The sequence below is a fragment of the Hyposmocoma kahamanoa genome, unplaced genomic scaffold (genome assembly GCF_003589595.1).
Source record: "Hyposmocoma kahamanoa isolate Upper Pololo Valley unplaced genomic scaffold, ASM358959v1 119, whole genome shotgun sequence".
Taxonomy (NCBI): Eukaryota; Metazoa; Arthropoda; class Insecta; order Lepidoptera; family Cosmopterigidae; genus Hyposmocoma; species Hyposmocoma kahamanoa.
The window spans coordinates 2,001,828-2,020,691 of record NW_020653409.1 but is presented as its reverse complement, the minus strand read 5'-3'; the positions used below and the strand labels follow the sequence as shown (position 1 = coordinate 2,020,691).

General features: G+C 36.8%; 1 protein-coding gene across 1 annotated transcript in view; it reads left to right on the top strand.

Annotated features, from left to right (window-relative positions):
* LOC113240039 (guanylate cyclase 32E) overlaps window positions 1–18,864 on the top strand; it is a 193,353-nt gene that overhangs the window by 97,759 nt on the left and 76,730 nt on the right. The window contains exons 9-10 of the mRNA XM_026477244.1: window positions 7,328–7,418; window positions 16,167–16,251. Coding sequence (XP_026333029.1) covers window positions 7,328–7,418; window positions 16,167–16,251 — 176 coding nt within the window. The remainder of the gene's footprint in view (window positions 1–7,327; window positions 7,419–16,166; window positions 16,252–18,864) is intronic.

Below are 18,864 nucleotides of genomic sequence, written 5' to 3'. Positions count from 1 at the left end.
TGTACAAATGTTTATTTACAAAGAGGAACCCCTAGAGTTTCTTACTCATTCATCTCAGGAAAATCTAGATTACGAATGAGTAGATGAGTTTAATTAATGTAACGATTTCAAATATAAATTGCTTATCTTTCTATTCTATTCCCAGTCGTCGCCACTGGCTTTGTTCCCACTGGCGACTAATGGGACAAAAATATCTGTTGTTACCACTGGAGACAAATGGAGTTAAAAATGTCCCTGCAGTTGCCAGTGGTACTAAATGGAATAAAAATCCCAATTAACGTTTGTTTATTCCTGCCATGGAAAGGCAATAAAATAAAATTCGAGTTTAATGATAAAAATACAGATCTTATTAAAAAAAGAACAAAAAAAAATTTTGGATAAAATTAAATAAAATTTAATTAACATTAGGGAAGATAAAATAGGCAATATTTTATTTTTTTCATAATTAATCAAATTACTATCGTAGGAATTACGACCTCAGTACCTTAGAAGGCTGATTTCTGAAAATAAAGGCCTATTAAGTACGTACGTAGTAAGTACTTCTTTGTATTAATAAGAAAGTTATCTGATCAGATAAGTTATAAAAGTCTAGCGCAATTTTTAAAGGTACCCAGGAACTATGGAATTGCCGGTTTAGATTTTTAATTTAAAGTTGAGTCTGTGAAGTCTGACTCTCTCGAACGCGAATTTTCAACTTTGAGCCAAAACTTTCGTAGCTTCCAATTCATAAAGATTGAATTACAAAGAAAAACCGAAAAATTGTTGTACAAATTGAAAAAAAAAAATTCAGAGCCGATCCAAGTTGAAAATTAAAAAAAATCCATTAAAAAAATAATATCTCGAAAACTACGAAAAATCGCGGAACGGAATGTGAGGCACCTAATTTTTTTTGGACGTCACTAACACGGCCACGCTGTATATGTATATACATATGGGTTTTATTCCCAGTTTTCGCCAGTGGGAACAAAGCCAGTGGTGACGCCTGGGAATAAGCGCACAAATATTGACGCATTTTTCTTACATGTCTATTATACTCAGTAGTAATTATAAATCATGAAAAATATTGAGCATCTACCCATTTATACATCCCACTGATGGGCACGGGTCTCCTCTCAGGCGAGGGCTTTAGGCCATAGTCCGACACGCTGGCCCAATGCGGGTCGGGAACTTATGTCAAATGTACCCTTGATTATAACTGAATCAAGTGGTAACCGCGGATGTTTTCAATTAAGATCATTGTTTGTTTGATTGAAAATTGAATCACACCTATTTGTTTAAATTTAATTATCATATATATAAATCATTGACTTACAATTATATGGACGTCGGGTCCGCGCTAAAAAGTGTCCGAACTTATAGGGCGTTAAAATCGTATACAGAGCGTCATTCACGCTTTAGTCTTCGTTTGTTCGACTGACAGCGAAGCAAGCAAAATTAGACAGTACTGCGATGACATTGCAATTTAAATTCAACGTTTTAGCTTTTTCATATTCCTTTACATGTCACTACGTTTAAATAGGTTGACTTGGGACATTTTTTCGTGGTTTTTGTATTAGACCCGTCGTCCATTTATTTGTAAGTCAATGATATAAATAGATATTTTCAATAATTGAACCTTAGTTGATTTATAGCGTAAACTAAAGGCTCTTGAAATTTAAACTCTTAGGTCGTATATTTTAGGTTTAAATTAGTTATTTTTTGTTTCAGTTCAGTCTGTTAACAATTTCATTATAGCAGTTGCGGTCCTTGTGAAAGAGTTGGCCCAGCGAAATACTGCTTACCTATTTCAGCCACCAGTAATGCTCACATTACTGCATTGCGGTTTTGGAGGGTAAGGGAGAAATTTAATAAACCGGATTCACCCATTAAATTGGCACCCTTAGAGGAGGTATATTTTCTTCTAACAAAAAATAATAATCGTATTCGATTTACAGATGTCCAAGTAGTCGCGTAACAAACCTACACACACAAAAATGCAATCGAATTGAGAATTGAGAATCTCCTGTTTTTGAAACCCTTACAAATACTAAATATTGTCAAAAATACGACAAAATACGACAACAAAATGAAATTACAATTATTTCGAAATAAAATTCCTTTACACTGTAGAATTTATTACCCTATAAAAGAAGTTTCGGTCGGGTGTAAGACATTTTGTCGTTTGTAACACCTTCAGGTTTGCGGTTAAATGATGATATATCAGGGACCGATTAAACGAGGGTTTTTCGTTGCGTGATCGGTACGATTGGCAATCGATTTAATTTTCCTTTATTTCGTGCTCAGCATCCACCCAAAACATTTTTTTTTTCAATTCACTACCTGGTATTGTTTAAACGGTCACTGCACTGAAGGACTAATCTTCACTATCTAATTTCCGTGGCAATTTTTATTATTTAAGTATTCAATTTTTTATCGTGCAATATTATTTAAATAATTAAACGATAATGTATATGAATATTTAATTAATAAAAATTGCCACGAAAATTAGGTAATGAATAGGTACTAGTCCGAGAATTACCGTAAACTCTTCCGCAGGACTATTATATTTCGCGATCTCATTGTCCTGGGTTCAGTTTCCGGTAGGATCAATTTGGGAATCAATTTCTAAATTTCTTCTGCTCTGGGTGTTCTTGATAGTAGCTCGAAATCAATTCCTTTGCTCTGGTACTCGTAGTAGAGTGTATAGGTAATAATTAACGTGGTTGTCTGGCACATTTGTTTCATGCTTTCTTATTGTATAATGCTTGTCATCGTGATGAAAGGACTTGTCAATTGGCGTAAGATATTCGCCGATTGTTGCCCAGGGTACGCTAGACGTATAGAAAAGGGAACGTTGTATGGGGAGGCTCCATTTAAGCATCCTTTTTCATTCAACAACGTTTCAAAATTAAATATAAAATGGCTTTGTTAAAAATCAGATTGCTGCGACGTGTTTGAATCACGGTTGCTGGATAGATCTCATTTTAAAAACTTTTTCCAAACTAAAATGGACATACTTATTCACATTCACTCACAATTTCCCATAACAGATAAATGCGTCCACACGCACTCATAAAACACACCTTACACACGCAGAGAGAGAGAGACACACTGAGAGCCGTATTCCAGAACTCTACTCAATGCTCAAATCAGGATTTGAGTATGGTTTAAAGCACTCGAAATCATACTCAAGTCCCTGCCATTAGAGTCATATTTCCAATGCTTGAAATCATACTCAGATCCTGACTTGAGCATTGAGTACAAACACATACATGCACACGTGTACATGCCACTAATACATACCTTTTTTTAAATTTCATATTGTTTAGTATTGTATGTTTTTCTTTTAATTGCTATACCTCCTTCTATTACCGTATGTCCCGTTCTAGATCGCAGGGAAAGAGGGAATGGCTGAAAATCAGTATTGAGTAAGAATTACGGAGCTGAATCTTTTGCCTCAGACCTCTATATCAGATGTTTGTACATTATATTTTTGTATCGTTATTGAGGCAATAAATATTTTTATTATTATTATTTCATATCTAACATTGCCCCAAGCTACCGTAGGCTATCAATGATTGAAAGTACTCCGAATACATTGAGTTCTATACCGCATTGGAAACAACAGTACATAGTTCTCTACACAACGCTACCAAGTATCGCAGAGGCTAACAACGTGCTCTTCAGGTTAAATTGGAGTCTATTGCGAGGTACGTCGTACCCTGATACTGGAGAGGTGATAGTAGGCTATCTTGCAGACTTCCTTTCTGACAATAACACTTGGTTAGACTTCGACATCTTAAATGCATATGTAAATAACCACTTACTCGTACACAACTGATTGTACGTTTGAGCACACACCACGACAATTGTGTCGTCTATAGAAGAAAAATTCTAGGCTATCTTATGAAAAATGTATCAAATTCTTAATAACTCTTAGAATTTGGTATTCCCTAAGGATGATCCTTGAGGGATAGCAATCCGATGTCAATCATTAGCCTTCTGTTGGAAAAATAAATATTTCTTGACAAATAGAAGATAAAGGTAAGGCGGTATCCCCAGGCATTTCTTATTTATTAGCATTCTTATTATCATCGACCGTTCTTATAAGATTACAAAACATTCATACTACTTGTGCTTTCATAGAGATTGGGTGTGCAACATCGATACTGGAAATCGATATCGATAAGCATAAAAAAATTTTGAAGAAATGTTTTGTACACATAGAATTCTCTTTTTTTAACCGACTTAAAAAAAGGAGGAGGTTCTCAATTCGCCTGTAAGTTTTTTTGTATATATGTTACGCGATAACTCTGAATATACACGATACGGCATTTGAGAACCGATTTTGATGATTCTTTTTTTGTAGGAAAATGGGTACCTCAGTATTCGTCCCATTTAGATTTAAAGGAAATATTTCACCAGTAACACTAGGAAACTAGGGGACGCATACGGTTCGTGTACTTTCTGGTAACCGATTTCAATAAAACATAGCAAATACTTAGATGTAGGTAATTAAAAAAATATATTGGTATATGTAATATATGTACATATTGAATACAGCGGTTTTCTTGTAAAATTTCAAGGTAAGTTTGTGTTCTTATCCATAGTGAAAATTTTTAGGTGTCGTGTTTTCACACCATATAGTAATCAGTGTATGTATACCCTCAATTTTACTATATATTTTTTCCAAACTGATTAATTCAACACTTTCACAGGTTTGCGGAATGAACTAAGTCATTTGAGGTTGTATTAGACCAGAGGTTCCCAGACTTTATTTTCATTGACCCCGTTCAAAATTTTGCTGGATCTGGTGGACCCCCTGCAGCTACATTTCTACCATATTCCATGTCCAAATTATTTTTTGTCACGCCAACGTAGACTCCCATTGAGTCTTCCGTAGACCCCTGGGGGTCCACCTGGATCACTTTGGGAACTAAGGTATTAGACTCACAATGAAATACGCTTAAATGCATTCGTTGAATAAACAGTCTACCGCTTCCCAACATTATTAATATATTTTTAGAATTTCCGATTTCTGAGCAACATGTGACCCTTAGGTTTTCGCTTGCCTGCTAGAGGGCGCCAGGGTATTGATTGTACCCGGGCGTTACATGGGCTAGCGCCACCTGTACCGGCGACGTTGTTGTTAGTGGCACGGCTTCATTATTCCACAAAGTCTGTGGATATTGTGGAGTACATACGGGTGAAAGTCAGTGCTACCCTGAGGACCAGGACCCTTACAATCTGAGCCCCAGAGTGTCTTTCAGAGATAATAATAATAATAATAATAATAATAATAATAATAAATAACGCACACACTCAACATAGCCCCGCACTAGGGAAACCCTGTGTCGCGGGTGCCATGGACACACACATAGACAACCACAAATTACACCCAAACTCACGAGAGAAATAAATGTAGGCCATACAAACATTTCTCCCGGCCCGGGAATCGAACCTGGGACCTCTGCGTGGCAGTCCGGCATGGTAACCGTTCGGCCACGGAGGCAGTTAAAGAGAGATAAGTTCAAAGAGATTATAATTCTTACATTCCTTGGAGTATGGGCCGGGCACTGGTGTGGAACGCCACATGTGCTGACACACTTGCCCCATCGCATCTCCAGCGCACCAATATGAGGGCTGGTTCCGCAGCTGAGCTGGCGGAAAGAATAAGAAGTAATAAGTACCAGGATCTCGGGTTCGACTACCTATTTAGAGCCTTTGGAGTCGAAACCCTTGGCCCGTAGTGTCCCAGTGCCCTTCATTTGTACAAAATTTTATAGAAAAAAATAATAGACTGCCTGAGAAACCCAAGGGCCGGTAGCAACCTTGCCCAACGCATTAGCATAGCAATACAAAGTTTTTGTTTCACTGTAGTTTTATGTCTCGCAAATGGCAAAGTTTGAATATCATCCAGAATCTTATTATAGAAGCCTATACATTGCCCCTTAAATGAATTTGGGACTTTATGAAGACGACTATCAAAAACAGCTACTAATGCTATGTCGTTACTATTTTTCATAAAAAAATTAATATTTTTTTTAACGTGATGTTAGTGTAACAATATAATCCCAGTACAGAGTACTAAAAAACCGACCTCAAAAGTACATGGAATTACGTCTATTTGCCAAGTTTTATTGAAATATCCCCTAGTTCGCCACTATACAGAACTTGACACAGGAGATAATAGAAATCGATTCTCACTACTCAAAGTATATTGAGAGAGAAAATCGCCTTGAATTCGAGAATAGCAAAATTAACCATTAAAATCTCCTTTAGTAAAATTTAGGCGCTATTTATAAAAATGAATCTTCATACGTGAGCAGCCACCCTTTCAGGTGGATGATTTTCTTCAAAATGAAATGGGACCACTATGGAGGTACCCTATTTCCAACAAAAAAGAATCATGAAAATCGGTGCACAAATACCGGAGTTATCGCGTAACATACATAAAAAAACATACAGTCTAATTGAGAATCTCTTCCTTTTTTGAAGTCGGTTAAAATAAAAAGTTACCTAAGTTCTCTACAACGCTCTGGTGCCGGCTCTTTACAATCCTTCTTTCTAATTTTTGTTTTTAATTATGATTTGCGAATAAAATAGACACAATGAATCACAATTTATAGAACATTCGACGTTACAAAGAGCACAAATATATAAGCGGTATTTTATAACTTGTTCCCACATTATACTTATATGTAAAAGAAACCTTCATGAATAGCAAATCCTTGACGGGGTAATCGAATTTGAGAGAGCCCTTTGATTGATACAGAGTCTTATAACAACGACGTTTACAATTGCTTAGAAATCTAAAGATCTGTCTCGCGGTTGAGTGTGAACGGACGTGTTTTCCTGTAAAGACTCTTCACGAGTGCGTAAGCAGTGGATAGAGTCATTACTTGTAGAGATCGTAACCCTCGGGGTATCTCGTAGAGCGTGATGGAGGAGCTAAATGATAGTCGTGAAGGAGCTGGATACATTTTTAGCAGCAGTAGAGCTCTTTATGAAAGAGTTCGGACAGGGTAGTACTGCCACCTTACATATTTCTGCCGCCAAGCAGTAATGACAGCATTACTGTGTTCCGGTTTTGAAGGGTAAAATTAAAAGCACATGGGACTTATCAACTTATGTCTCCCAAGATGGCAGCAGTCATCGCAAGTTCACCTTTATTCAATTTCAAAAGTATTATTTCTTCAATAAAATATTTCGAACAGTACATAAAAACGCAAGTTGAATACATTATACTTATGGGTGTATTATTATTATTGGTACACTTTGGAAAAAAAATACTTTTCTTGAAAAAATTTTTTTAAGAAAATCCCTAATTTCAAATATTTTGTTCCAGATCTTCTCGGCCAAAACAGCAGTAACGACATATTAGCTTTTCGAGCTGTGTTGAAACTGACGCCTTCATTTCCGACCAACCCCCATTACCCGTAAGTATTAACGTTTTTTGTGGATATTTTGTGATTGGTAAACAATACTGAATGTGTTCGGTACGGCTGCACTCAACAACGTGTGAAGTGGTTTGTAATCGCGTGATAATTACCTACTGTGCACTGCTGGTTACGTTCGTTAATAAGTGAAATGTATTTGTATATAATATTAACTCTGAGTTAAAGTGCTAATCACTATGTGCAATACTTGTTTTTTGTTAAATTTCATGTAAATTCCTGTTATAATTAAATATTTTAAATTAAGACAGGAGAGAGAGGTGAAGTAGGTTTCGCTTGCTAGAGACTAATCGCTGCTTGTCGAAAATATAATAGTGACTCAATCCAAAATAGTTTTTAGAGCACTTATTCAAGTTCGTCCAGGGAAGTACTGCCACTTTACAAATTTCTGCCGCCAAGTAATAACGTGAGCTTTGCTGCGTTCCGGTTTAGAAGGGTAAGGCTGCTGGTGAAATTAGGGACACGTGGGACTTGGCAACTTATGCCTCAAGGTGACAGGCGCAGTGACAGTGCCCGTCAGATTTCAGCGCTTTAAAGCTTTGAGCGGCACTGCAACTGTTATGGATAGGCGCTATGCTTACCACAAGGCGCACGACTTATTTATTCCGTCAGTTTGGTCAGTTAAATGAAATAGTACATTATTGCAGAGCCCAGGAAGTAAAGGATTGCTGGACAAGTATGATTACAAGGACGAGCGCCAATGAGGCCTTGTATTAATACGAGTCAAGCAATTCCCGTTCTCGCCACACCGAGGCGATTATTCTCATTTACATAGGGCGCACTATAAGCTTCCGGAGCTGGACATTTAATTAAAAAGTAATTACAATATACCTAGTCAGGTCATAAATTCTGTCACATGTTTAATATAAAATCATTGAAACAAGTTTATTCATTATGTAACCATTTATACACCAAAATGAACTTAACAAAACATAGATTCTTATGACACTAAAGTTTATTAAAAATGACCTCCGTGATTTTGAATACAGGCTTTCAATCTGCGCGGCCAGTTGTCTATCGCAGCACGAACGAGGTCCATGTCAATATCGGCGGCTGCCTTAATCAAGGATGTCTTGAGTGACTCCAAAGTGGGATGAGGCTTTGAGCACGCCTTTTCCTCCAAGTGTTGCCATATCTTGTAATCTAACGGATTCAAATCTGGACTGGAGGAGGGCCAGTCTTCGTGCCGGATGAAGTCGATTTCACGCGCCGCCAGCCAGTCTCGTGTACTCTTCGCTCTTTGAGCTGGCGCCGAATCTTGTTGGAATACCCAGTGCCTGTTATTGAACATGGTATGAGAAACAGGTTCCACAAGGTTCGTCAGGACTGTATTTTGATACACAACTGCATTCGTTTTTACACCTTTCTCACAAAAATGTACCTCTGTTAAGCCCCAATAAGAAACTCCCAACCATACCATGAGCGAGGATGGAAAATGACCTCGTTGGACACGCGGAATACGGTTGCTCGCTTCTTCACTACTGTGTGCGTACACCTTATCATTTTGTTTGTTGTAGCTCTCTTATACGGTAAAATATTTTTCATCTGAAAAAAGAATTTCCCGATATTTTTTTCCCGCGTACCGCTTCAACAAAGCGCGGCATCTCTTCAGTCTCAGGTCCATTAGACGAGCATTCAAACGATGTCCTGTTTTTCTTCGTTATGCCCGAAGCCCTAAGTCTTCATTTATAACACCCTTTTCACCGTGGTTCTGCTTAACCCCATCTGAAGGGCCAACAGTTTCTGCTTACGTTTGGGATTTCTTTGAATTCGCGCCTTCACAGCTTTTATCACTGCTGGAGTCCTAACAGACCGAGGGCGACCACTTCTTGCCCTGTCATCTTCACTAGTCTTCATTGTATCGTTTGATGGTACGATAAACGAATCTTTTGGTTATATTCAAATTGTTCAGTATGTCAAAAATTTGAATTGGCGCGTAACCGCAACGATGCAACGCACTAACTGCAACACGGTCTTCTTTAAGCGTCCACTCCATATTTAATAATCTCAGTACAGAGTACTAAAAAAACCGACCTCAAAAGTACGTGGAACTACGTCTATTTGTTAAGTTTCATTGAAATATCCCCTAGTTCGCCACTATACAGGACTTGATACTGGAGATAATAAAAATAGGTTCTCACTACGACACTACTCAAAGTATATCGAGAGAAAAACGCCTTGAATTGGAGAAATAGCAAACTCAACTAAATAATTGCTAAAAGTAATTGCTCCTAAATTATAGTTAGGCGATATTTATAAAAATGAATCTTCATGCGTGAAAAGCCACCCTTTGAGGTGGATGATTTTCTTCAAAATACCACTATGGAAATACCCCCTTTCCAACAAAAAAAGAATCATGAAAATCGGTTCACAAATACCGGAGTTATCGCGTAACATACATACAAAAAAAAAAAAGAAAAAAAAAAGAACATACAGTCGAATTGAGAACCTCCTCCTTTTTTGAAGTCGGTTAAAAATGAGTAAAATTCTAAAAAGTATACATTTTTATTTTCATGAACAATTCGAAATTCGAATTCAATAAACATTTTTGTGGCCAGCATTCTAAAAGAAAAGTTTTTACTGTGTGACAATACTTATGACCTGACTGTGTATAATATAAAATACAACAATGTAAAATACAGTTTGTTTCATCTGACTGTCACTTGCTTTTACATTGTGGCGTCATTTTAGAAAATGGTTGTCTACTCTACCATACATTTAACTAACCACGATAATGCCAGTTCTCACGCGACCAGACAGACAATTGAATTTTTGAAGGTGAGCAATGTTGACCTTATAAGCCATCCCGCGTGCAGTCTCGACCTGGCATCTTGTGACTTTTACTTATTTCCAAAAATTAAAAACCAGTTACGCGGTCAACATCACCTGAAGAGGCTGTCGAAGAGTATGAAAAATATGTTTCAGATATTGTCACGGAGGAGTGGCATAAATGTTTTCAAAATTTGTTGATTCGTATGAAAAAGTGCATTAACGCTAACGGAGAATATTTTGAAAACCAATAAATTAATTTCTGACCATTTATAGTATTTTTTCTTATTCATTCTGGAAACTTATAGTGCGCCACACGTTTCAAAGTTTTATAAAAATTTGACTCTTCAAAATGGAGCGAACAAACGAAGACGGTATTTGATCCAATGTTTGTGTTCGGCAGTCCTATAATTTCCAACCGTTCTTTCTTTCTTTTTCATTTGTTAGTAATCTTTAAAAATAAAAATAATAATAATGAAAAAATAAAAACCTCGTAGTAAATTGTTTTAATGACAGAATATCGATAATATGTCTGCTTACAAGAACAACACTGTCTCAAAATAATCGTTGTCAACAATCATCAAAATATACTAACAATCAGGCAATCTAAAGTAACGAAAGCAAAATGCTTCGACTTTTGTATAAACTACATAAAAGAGTCTAATTACGTGAGATATTTTGGGCTATTGTACTATTTATAAACAGAAAATAACACATGCCGGTGTAATGTATGTACCATTCGGTTGATTTCCGATTTTCTCCTGCCGCGCCCCTTAATGTCGGAGCGACGCATTTTTATCAATACTTAATTGTACTCACTGTCAATATTTTTGTCTATTTCATTACAATTAATACGAATAATTCACTAAAACATTTAGCGAAACATTGGTTTTGACCTTTGATATACTTCCCCTACCGTATCAACCGTATCCGGTTGTCAAAGTTTACGCCAAAAATGGCAAAGCATCTAAGATAACGTTACGTATTTTCGATTCCCATGTTTGACACAAATCAATGTAATGCTATCTCTTTTGGGCTACGTCGGCACGCAGTAGTTAAACAAAGACACATAATCTCAGTACAGAGTACTAAAAAACCGACCTCAAAAGTACGTGGAATTACATTTATTGGCCAAGTTTTTTAGAAATCGGTTACCGGAAAGTGCGCAAACCCGAATTCATCCCCTAGTTCGTCACTATACGGAACTTGACACAGGAGATAATAAAAATCTGCTCTCACTACTCAAAGTATATTGAGAGAGAAAAACGCCTTGAATCGGAGAATAGCAAAATCAATCATTAAAATAATTGCTCCTTATAATAAAATGTAGGTGTTATTTATAAAAATGAATATTCATGCGTAAACTGCCACTCTTAGAGGTGGATGAGTTCCTTCAAATTGAAATGGGACCACTATGGAGGTATCCTCTTTCCAACAAAAAAAGAATCATCAAAATCGGTTCACAAATACCGGAGTTATCGCGTAACATACATACAAAAAAACATACAGTCGAATTAAGAACCTTTTTTTGAAGTCGGTTAAAAATGTTTATGTTTTCAACGTCGAAATGCATCATATACATATAACGTCTGATTTATATATGTCGATATAACATGTTTGGTTTCCATAGTCTAAGGTTTTGTTAACAATACATAACACCATTACAATTGTTAGACTAAAGTACAGGAGTACAAATAGTAGTTTATGTGACTGTTACATAATCAAAGGTGTTAAAAGACGCGACATGCGAGTTTCATAAAAACATCTCACGAGTGTTTTAATGCCTAATTATGTGCAGTTACATACACTGCTTTATCTACACACATATTATAAAGCTCTCTGCGATGTGTTCAGGAACCGCATGTTACGTCTGGCGAAATCAGGGCGAAATGGCGGCAAATAAAAAACTTTTCTCACGCATGTCACACAACCGTAGGTTCTATTTTTAATTCATATACAAATTAGAATCAGCCCCAACTATCATATCGTTCGATATCATAAAATTGTTTGCTATTGACATTTCATTCCGAATAAAACTTCATCTCGACTGATATTAGAATTGAGGTCCAATCAAACTGTTTTATTTTTCAGAGATGTTCGAAATTTGAATGTAATATTAATTTTTTTTTAATTTATTAAGGCTTTGGCAAAGCCATCAGCCTAAACATGAAGTTTAAATATGTTTCTGTAAATATGGCCGCCACAAAGAGGACAGGCAATTTGAGGCAGCGTGCTTGGATTGACTCGGGATTCCTTAAAACTTAGTTCGAGATTCGTATAATTTCGCGTTTTAATCTTCGATTAAGGCACAATAGCACTATCCTATTCCACTTTAAACTAGATTTCACAAAATAATTGAAAGTCAAAATAAAAACGACACTTTTTCCCTCCAAAAGGTCCAGAGCGAATCATGTAATAATAACATCGAATTCGATGTTAGTATGAAGCAATAATAACATTTTCACAGATAAGAAATTTGTTCTAACAAAACAGTTTACCTTTATGCCGGTCGTAATTAGCGGTTTTTGAACACATTATAGAGAGTTTATGATATGTGAAACCAGGGTTTCTTGACCTGTCGTCCATGGCCCCTAAGGGGTCCGTATAATGAACGCTGGGGGTCCGTGGCGAGCGTACCTAACATAACAAATGCATTAGTATAAAAATTGGTATACAATGTGTTGTGGTGAAACAGGTAACCGTGCGCGTGACCTGTTTGAATTGCAACCCGCGAGCCTTTCTTCTTCATCTTTTCAGAAAGGGTCCGTTGGCTCTTTGAAATTTTGAGAGGGGTCCATGACTAGAAAAAGGCTAAAAAACCCTGCTCTGGACGGTGCTAGCTTTGTGCGGCAGTTTGAATTTACTACCTTACTATAAAATGTAGATCTAAAAATGTCAGATAGTACAACAAAAAGTTAACAGGCATGGAGCAAAAGTTGTTGTTTATGATGTTAGGACCTCCTTCATCATCATTCCACCTTTTTATCATCCTCTTTACTGGTTCCTGGCCACTTACTTTTAAACATTTGAATTGTTCTCGAATTCTTTTTCCTTCCAATATTCTTATGTTGGCTCGTCCCATCATCAGTCCCATCAAAATTCCCGGAGTAATAGTTAAACTGTTTTTAAAACATTGGATACGTATATAGGCCTTCTTGGGGCTAGCTACTAGACTGTATAGTTTAGAAGTACATAGTAGGGGTGTTTTATATCTTTTGTACCTTTTTATATCATTGTATTATTATTTTTTTATAATATCAAGACAAATTGTGTACCTGGTGGTAAGCTTTAAATCGCAAGAATCTGAGGGACACTGCCACTGCGCCTGTCACCCCAGCACCCTTACCCTTCAAAACCGGAACGCAGTGCTCACATTACTGCTTGGTGGCAGAAATAGGTAAGGCAGTACTTCCCTGGACGAACTCTTTCACAAGGAACTATACTGCTACCCAAGTAACCCTCCGGGCTTATCGGGATTTTCGATTATGTTTTAAAACAATGAAAACACAAATTCGTAACTAATAATATAATCGTATCGTGATTAATAATGCTAACTAAATGCTAAGAACTCGGGTAAGTACGTGATTATAGTCCAGTGACGGCATCCGCAAGATGGTGTAGGTAACGTTTGGGTGGCGAAGGGCGTTTGAGGCGCGCGTGTGCGAGCAGTGCACCGTACCAACTAAAATAACAATGCATTTTAAAATATTAATGTTGTTGATTTGTTTTTAATTATAATTCAAGACGTTGATTTATCTCATTGAAGCTGTGAATTCCATAAATAACAAAAATAATCTACAAAAAATTAATTCGATGTAATAGTTATAATAAACTAGTGGAGTAATTTCACAAAAAATAATTGAATATCAATTCAATAAAAATTTAATCAATACAGTGAATAGCGACATCTCTCGCCAGGACTGGTAGCTGTAAAGGTACTAACTTGGTGATAAATCTGTCATAGATTTCTCATAGATGCCGCTACGACTAAAAAGTCGTTGAAAGACCAAGTACAAAGACACGACGCAAGCACATAGAAAAATTCGTGAGGTCCGTTGGTTCGTTCCGTGGCTTAGTTGGTATAGCGTCTGGCACGGTATGCAAGAAGACGTCGGTTCGAATCCGACCGGATCGAAGGAATTTTTTCTGAGTGTTCGATCTTTGTATTAATAGTTATATAGAAAGGTATCCGAAAAAAACCGGTTTTCAAAATCACTCTGTTTTTGCATTCTCTAGCCACTGTCCTGTGAGATTGTTAGTCTTTTACAAAATAAACTTAACTTAACTGCCTCTGTGGCCGAACGGTTACCACGCCGGACTGCCACGCAGAGGTCCCAGGTTCGATTTCCGGGCCGGGAGAAATATTTGTATGGCCTACATTTATTTCTCTCGTGAGCTTGAGTGTAATTTGCGGTTGTCTGTGTGTGTGTCCATGGCACCCGCGATACAGGGTTTCCTTAGTGCGGGGCTATGTCATTACCTCTAAATTATTAATAAATTACATATTTAGTCAGTCGTGACCATGGAACATGCAAAGAGCCCAAAATTTATTTGAAAGCACAAAAATACTCATACTATAATTACATACGTACATATTAACTACGTAATACGTATTTCAGAGAAGTAAAATCACACGAGCCCAAACTAGAGAATTCCCTATACCCTATGGTCTTATAACATGTAACGTTCATAGTAATTGACTTTGAAGTTTCTCGCGCATCCATAGCTTTGCCAGGGCATAGATTATGATTTTGTAGAATATAATGATTATTTCGAAAAGTAGGTAAGAATTAAAACACAATGCTTATATAATTAAAACAAAATATTTTGTAATTAAACAAACGTGAAAATGATTTTAACATTACTATTTTTTTTTATAATATTAAGCGACGATAAAATCGTGCGCCTGATGGTAAGCTTCACGCGTATCCATAAAGATTGCAATGGCAGTCAGTGCTTTAAATCGTAAAGATCTGAGGGGCACTGCCACTGCACCCATCACCCTGAGACATACGTTGACAAGTCCTATGTGCCTGTAATTTCACCCTTATTCTTCAAAACCGGAGCACAGTAATGCTGACATTACTTCTTGGCGGCAGAAATAGGTTAGGTGGTTGTTAGCGCCTTTTACCGCATGTACCATGGTGAGTGCTCTGAAGAGCTGTTCAACCTCATCCCCCCTTCCCCGTTCCTGCTCAGAAGCACGCGTGCTGGCCTTCGTAGTCACCGTTTCACTACCTGCCGCATTCCATCGCGTACTAAAAGGTTCGGTGGCTCCTTTCTCTGCCGCACGGTTGACAAATGGAACTCCCTTCCGGCACATGTCTTCCCTCCCTCTTATGATATGGGGTCCTTGAAACGAGGCGTGAAGAGGCATATTATAGGCAGACAGGGTGGAGGTGGCTAGTGCAGTGAGGGTTTCATCGCTGCACTAGGTTCCTTCGCGTTTGGATACCACTTTCCACTTAACATCAGGTGGAGTGGAGTCATTTGCCTGTCATGTATAAAAAAAAAAAAGTACTACAGAAATAGGTTAGGTGGCAGTACTACCCTGGACGAACTCATTCACAAGGAGTTCTACAGCACTATTTCTAAGGTAATAGATTTGTGTGGAGTTTTGACTTTTGTCTTCTATATGTATAAAGCAAATAATATAGACAGGACAAAGAAAAACACAGAACGCGTTATTGATATCTTGTTCGTATTGCACATATATCTGCACACATAATCTTTAAAATCAATGCCACAAGGTCTTAGAGATTTAAAGCTCTAAGTTGTATTGCAACTTTTGTGGGTAGGCGTGATGTTTACCACCAACCACCATAAGCACGATTTGTTGATCCCGTCGTTTAATAATAAAAAAAAAATATTTAAGCAAATTAAAATTTTCTCTATTGTAACTACTTTGATAATTTTATACCTGTACTACGTATAAGTAACAATTATTATTTGTCCTAACAGGGTTCTGTGTCAGATGATTCGGGAGCTTTCAGCGGCACCGCCTTTCTGCGTTCCCAATTATCATAAGATCTTTGACGACACTTCGGTAAGTTTAATAACCAATTACTTAACGCTCGGAGTAACTAAGCTGTATTGCAGAATATCAACAAATGTATTTCATAGTCTTCTGTATGCCTCTGTAGTCTCTTTTTTATTGCATAAATGTTCGTTTCCTAAATTGGCCAATACCATAATTGAAATAGAAGGAAGCAATTGTGGGGCTGTATATCACTTTTTAACCGATTTCAAAAACGGAGGCAGTTCTCAATTCGACTCAATTTTTTTTTGTATAGTATAGTTAGGCGATGATTTCGTCATCTGTGAATCAATTTTGATTTTCCTTTGTTGGAAACAGGTTACCTCAACATTGGTCCCATTTAAATTTGAAAAAATATTCCACCTCTAAGGGTGGCAAACTAGGGGATAGTTAGAATAGAAACTTGGCAAATAGATGTAATTCCACAAACTTTTGAGGTCAGATTTTTTTTTTGTATAAAGGTTGTGGTTATGTGTATAATAATTATAATCAATTTATATAATAACCGCCTCATTTATTATTGATGATGATAGCTTTAAAAATATATATTGTTAAAATTATTATTATTGTTGTTAAATTGTATATAATTGTATATGTAATAAAAGATATATCGATCTTCCATTAATTAACGATGCCCATTGACTTACAATTATATGAACGTCGGGTCCGCGCTAAAAAGTGTCCGAACTTATAGGGCGTTAAAATCGTATACAGAGCGTCATTCACGCTCTAGTCTTCGTTTGTTCGACTGACAGCGAAGCAAGCAAAATTAGACAGTACTGCGATGACATTACAATTTAAATTCAACGTTTTAGCTTTTTCATATTCTTTGACATGTCACTACGTTTAAATAGGTTGACTTGGGACATTTTTTTCGTGGTTTTTGTATTAGACCCGTCGTCCATTTATTTGTAAGTCAATGACGATACCATTCATTAATGCCGGCTGGCCGAGCTCCTGGTATGGCGCAACCCGTAGCCTAATAAAAGCAAAAAATATTCATATATATATATATATATATGAATATTATATATTATATATTATAGTAATGAATATTTTTTGTATCGCAAGCTTGCTTTTTACAATATAAATAAAATATTTTTATTTTTTAATCTTTATTTATTACCCCATTATAAAAACAATATGTCAAGAAAACACTTATTAAAATCCAGACAGATAACTCAAAATACTACCTAACCAATATTTGGTAAACAAAATCTTCGCAGTACTACCATGTTGACTCCGACAAAACGGATTGAAACCACCCAACATTAAATGTACAGAAACCAACCTGTGCAACTAACCGTACCCTGATAGGTTCCGTTCAAACACACTCCATGAACAAATGATGTCTAGAAGTGCTCATATTACTGCTTGACGTCACAAATATGTAAGTACTTTCTTGGACGAACTCTTTCACAAGGAGCACTACTGCTACATATTGTTAATGTGATTTTAAATAAAAAAATACTAATTTAAACCTTAAATGTACGTTCTAACAGTTTAAATTTCTATACCGCCGTCCACTAACTAAAACTCGTCTTAGTGAGAAATGAGAGGGTACTTCCATAGTGGTCCCATTTCATTTTGAAGGAAATCATCCACCTCTAAAGGTGGCTGTTCACGCATGTTGATTCATTTCTGTAAATAGCGCCTAAATTTTCTAAAGGAGCAATTATTTTAATGGTTGCTTTTGCTATTTCTCCAATTCAAGGCGTTTTTCTCTCAATATACTTTGAGTAGTGAGAACCGATTTTTATTATCTCCAGTGTCAAGTCCTGTATAGTGGCGAATTTGAAGATATTTCAATAAAACTTAGCAAATACTTAGACGTAATTTCACGTCTTTTTGAGGTCGGTTTTTTTAGTACCTACTCTGTACTGAGATTATAGAACTTGTGAACTTGTTTATTACACCCCGTATAATCCTATGGGTAGATAGTCTGCCCCTGCAATAAACTTGAGGCCTTTGTAATTTGCGTACGTATTTAGTATAGTATACGTAGTACGTACGTACGTAACGTACACATACGCCATTGCAATTTAGTAAATAAGAAAAAGCATTTACGTAGCTGTGTGGGTAACTTCGGTGTATGACCTAGATAGAGTTCGAAGATAAGCAGTGGATAAATAAATAATCCGGTGGATAGGTCATGGTTATTCCCCAGGCACAGCATGAGTACCTACTAGGCTTCACGTTGCTTCACGTAGGTGGATTTTAAATTCATTTGGAATTACGCTAGGGACTGCTGCAATACACTAATAGAAAATAGTAGGTACTGTTGAGGATACGACACTAGGATCGCCGTATTTGTGAGAATTGAGCATTGAGACTTTAATAATACATCACAAAATCACATTGAATTTGATTTGTTCCGTACAAACACAGTCAGGCGGGAAATGACCTGACATGGTGTAATTAAAATCAGTTTTGATTTGACTGTACACCACCAACCATTCACCATCTAGTGATTTCTAGAAAAATCAAGTAAATTACAAGTTAAATACGAAATGAATAATTTAAAAAAACGCACACACTCATAGCCCCGCACTAGTGCGCCGTGTAGGCCGTACGTAAATATTTCTCCTGAAATCGAACCCGGGACCTCTGCGAGGCAGTCCA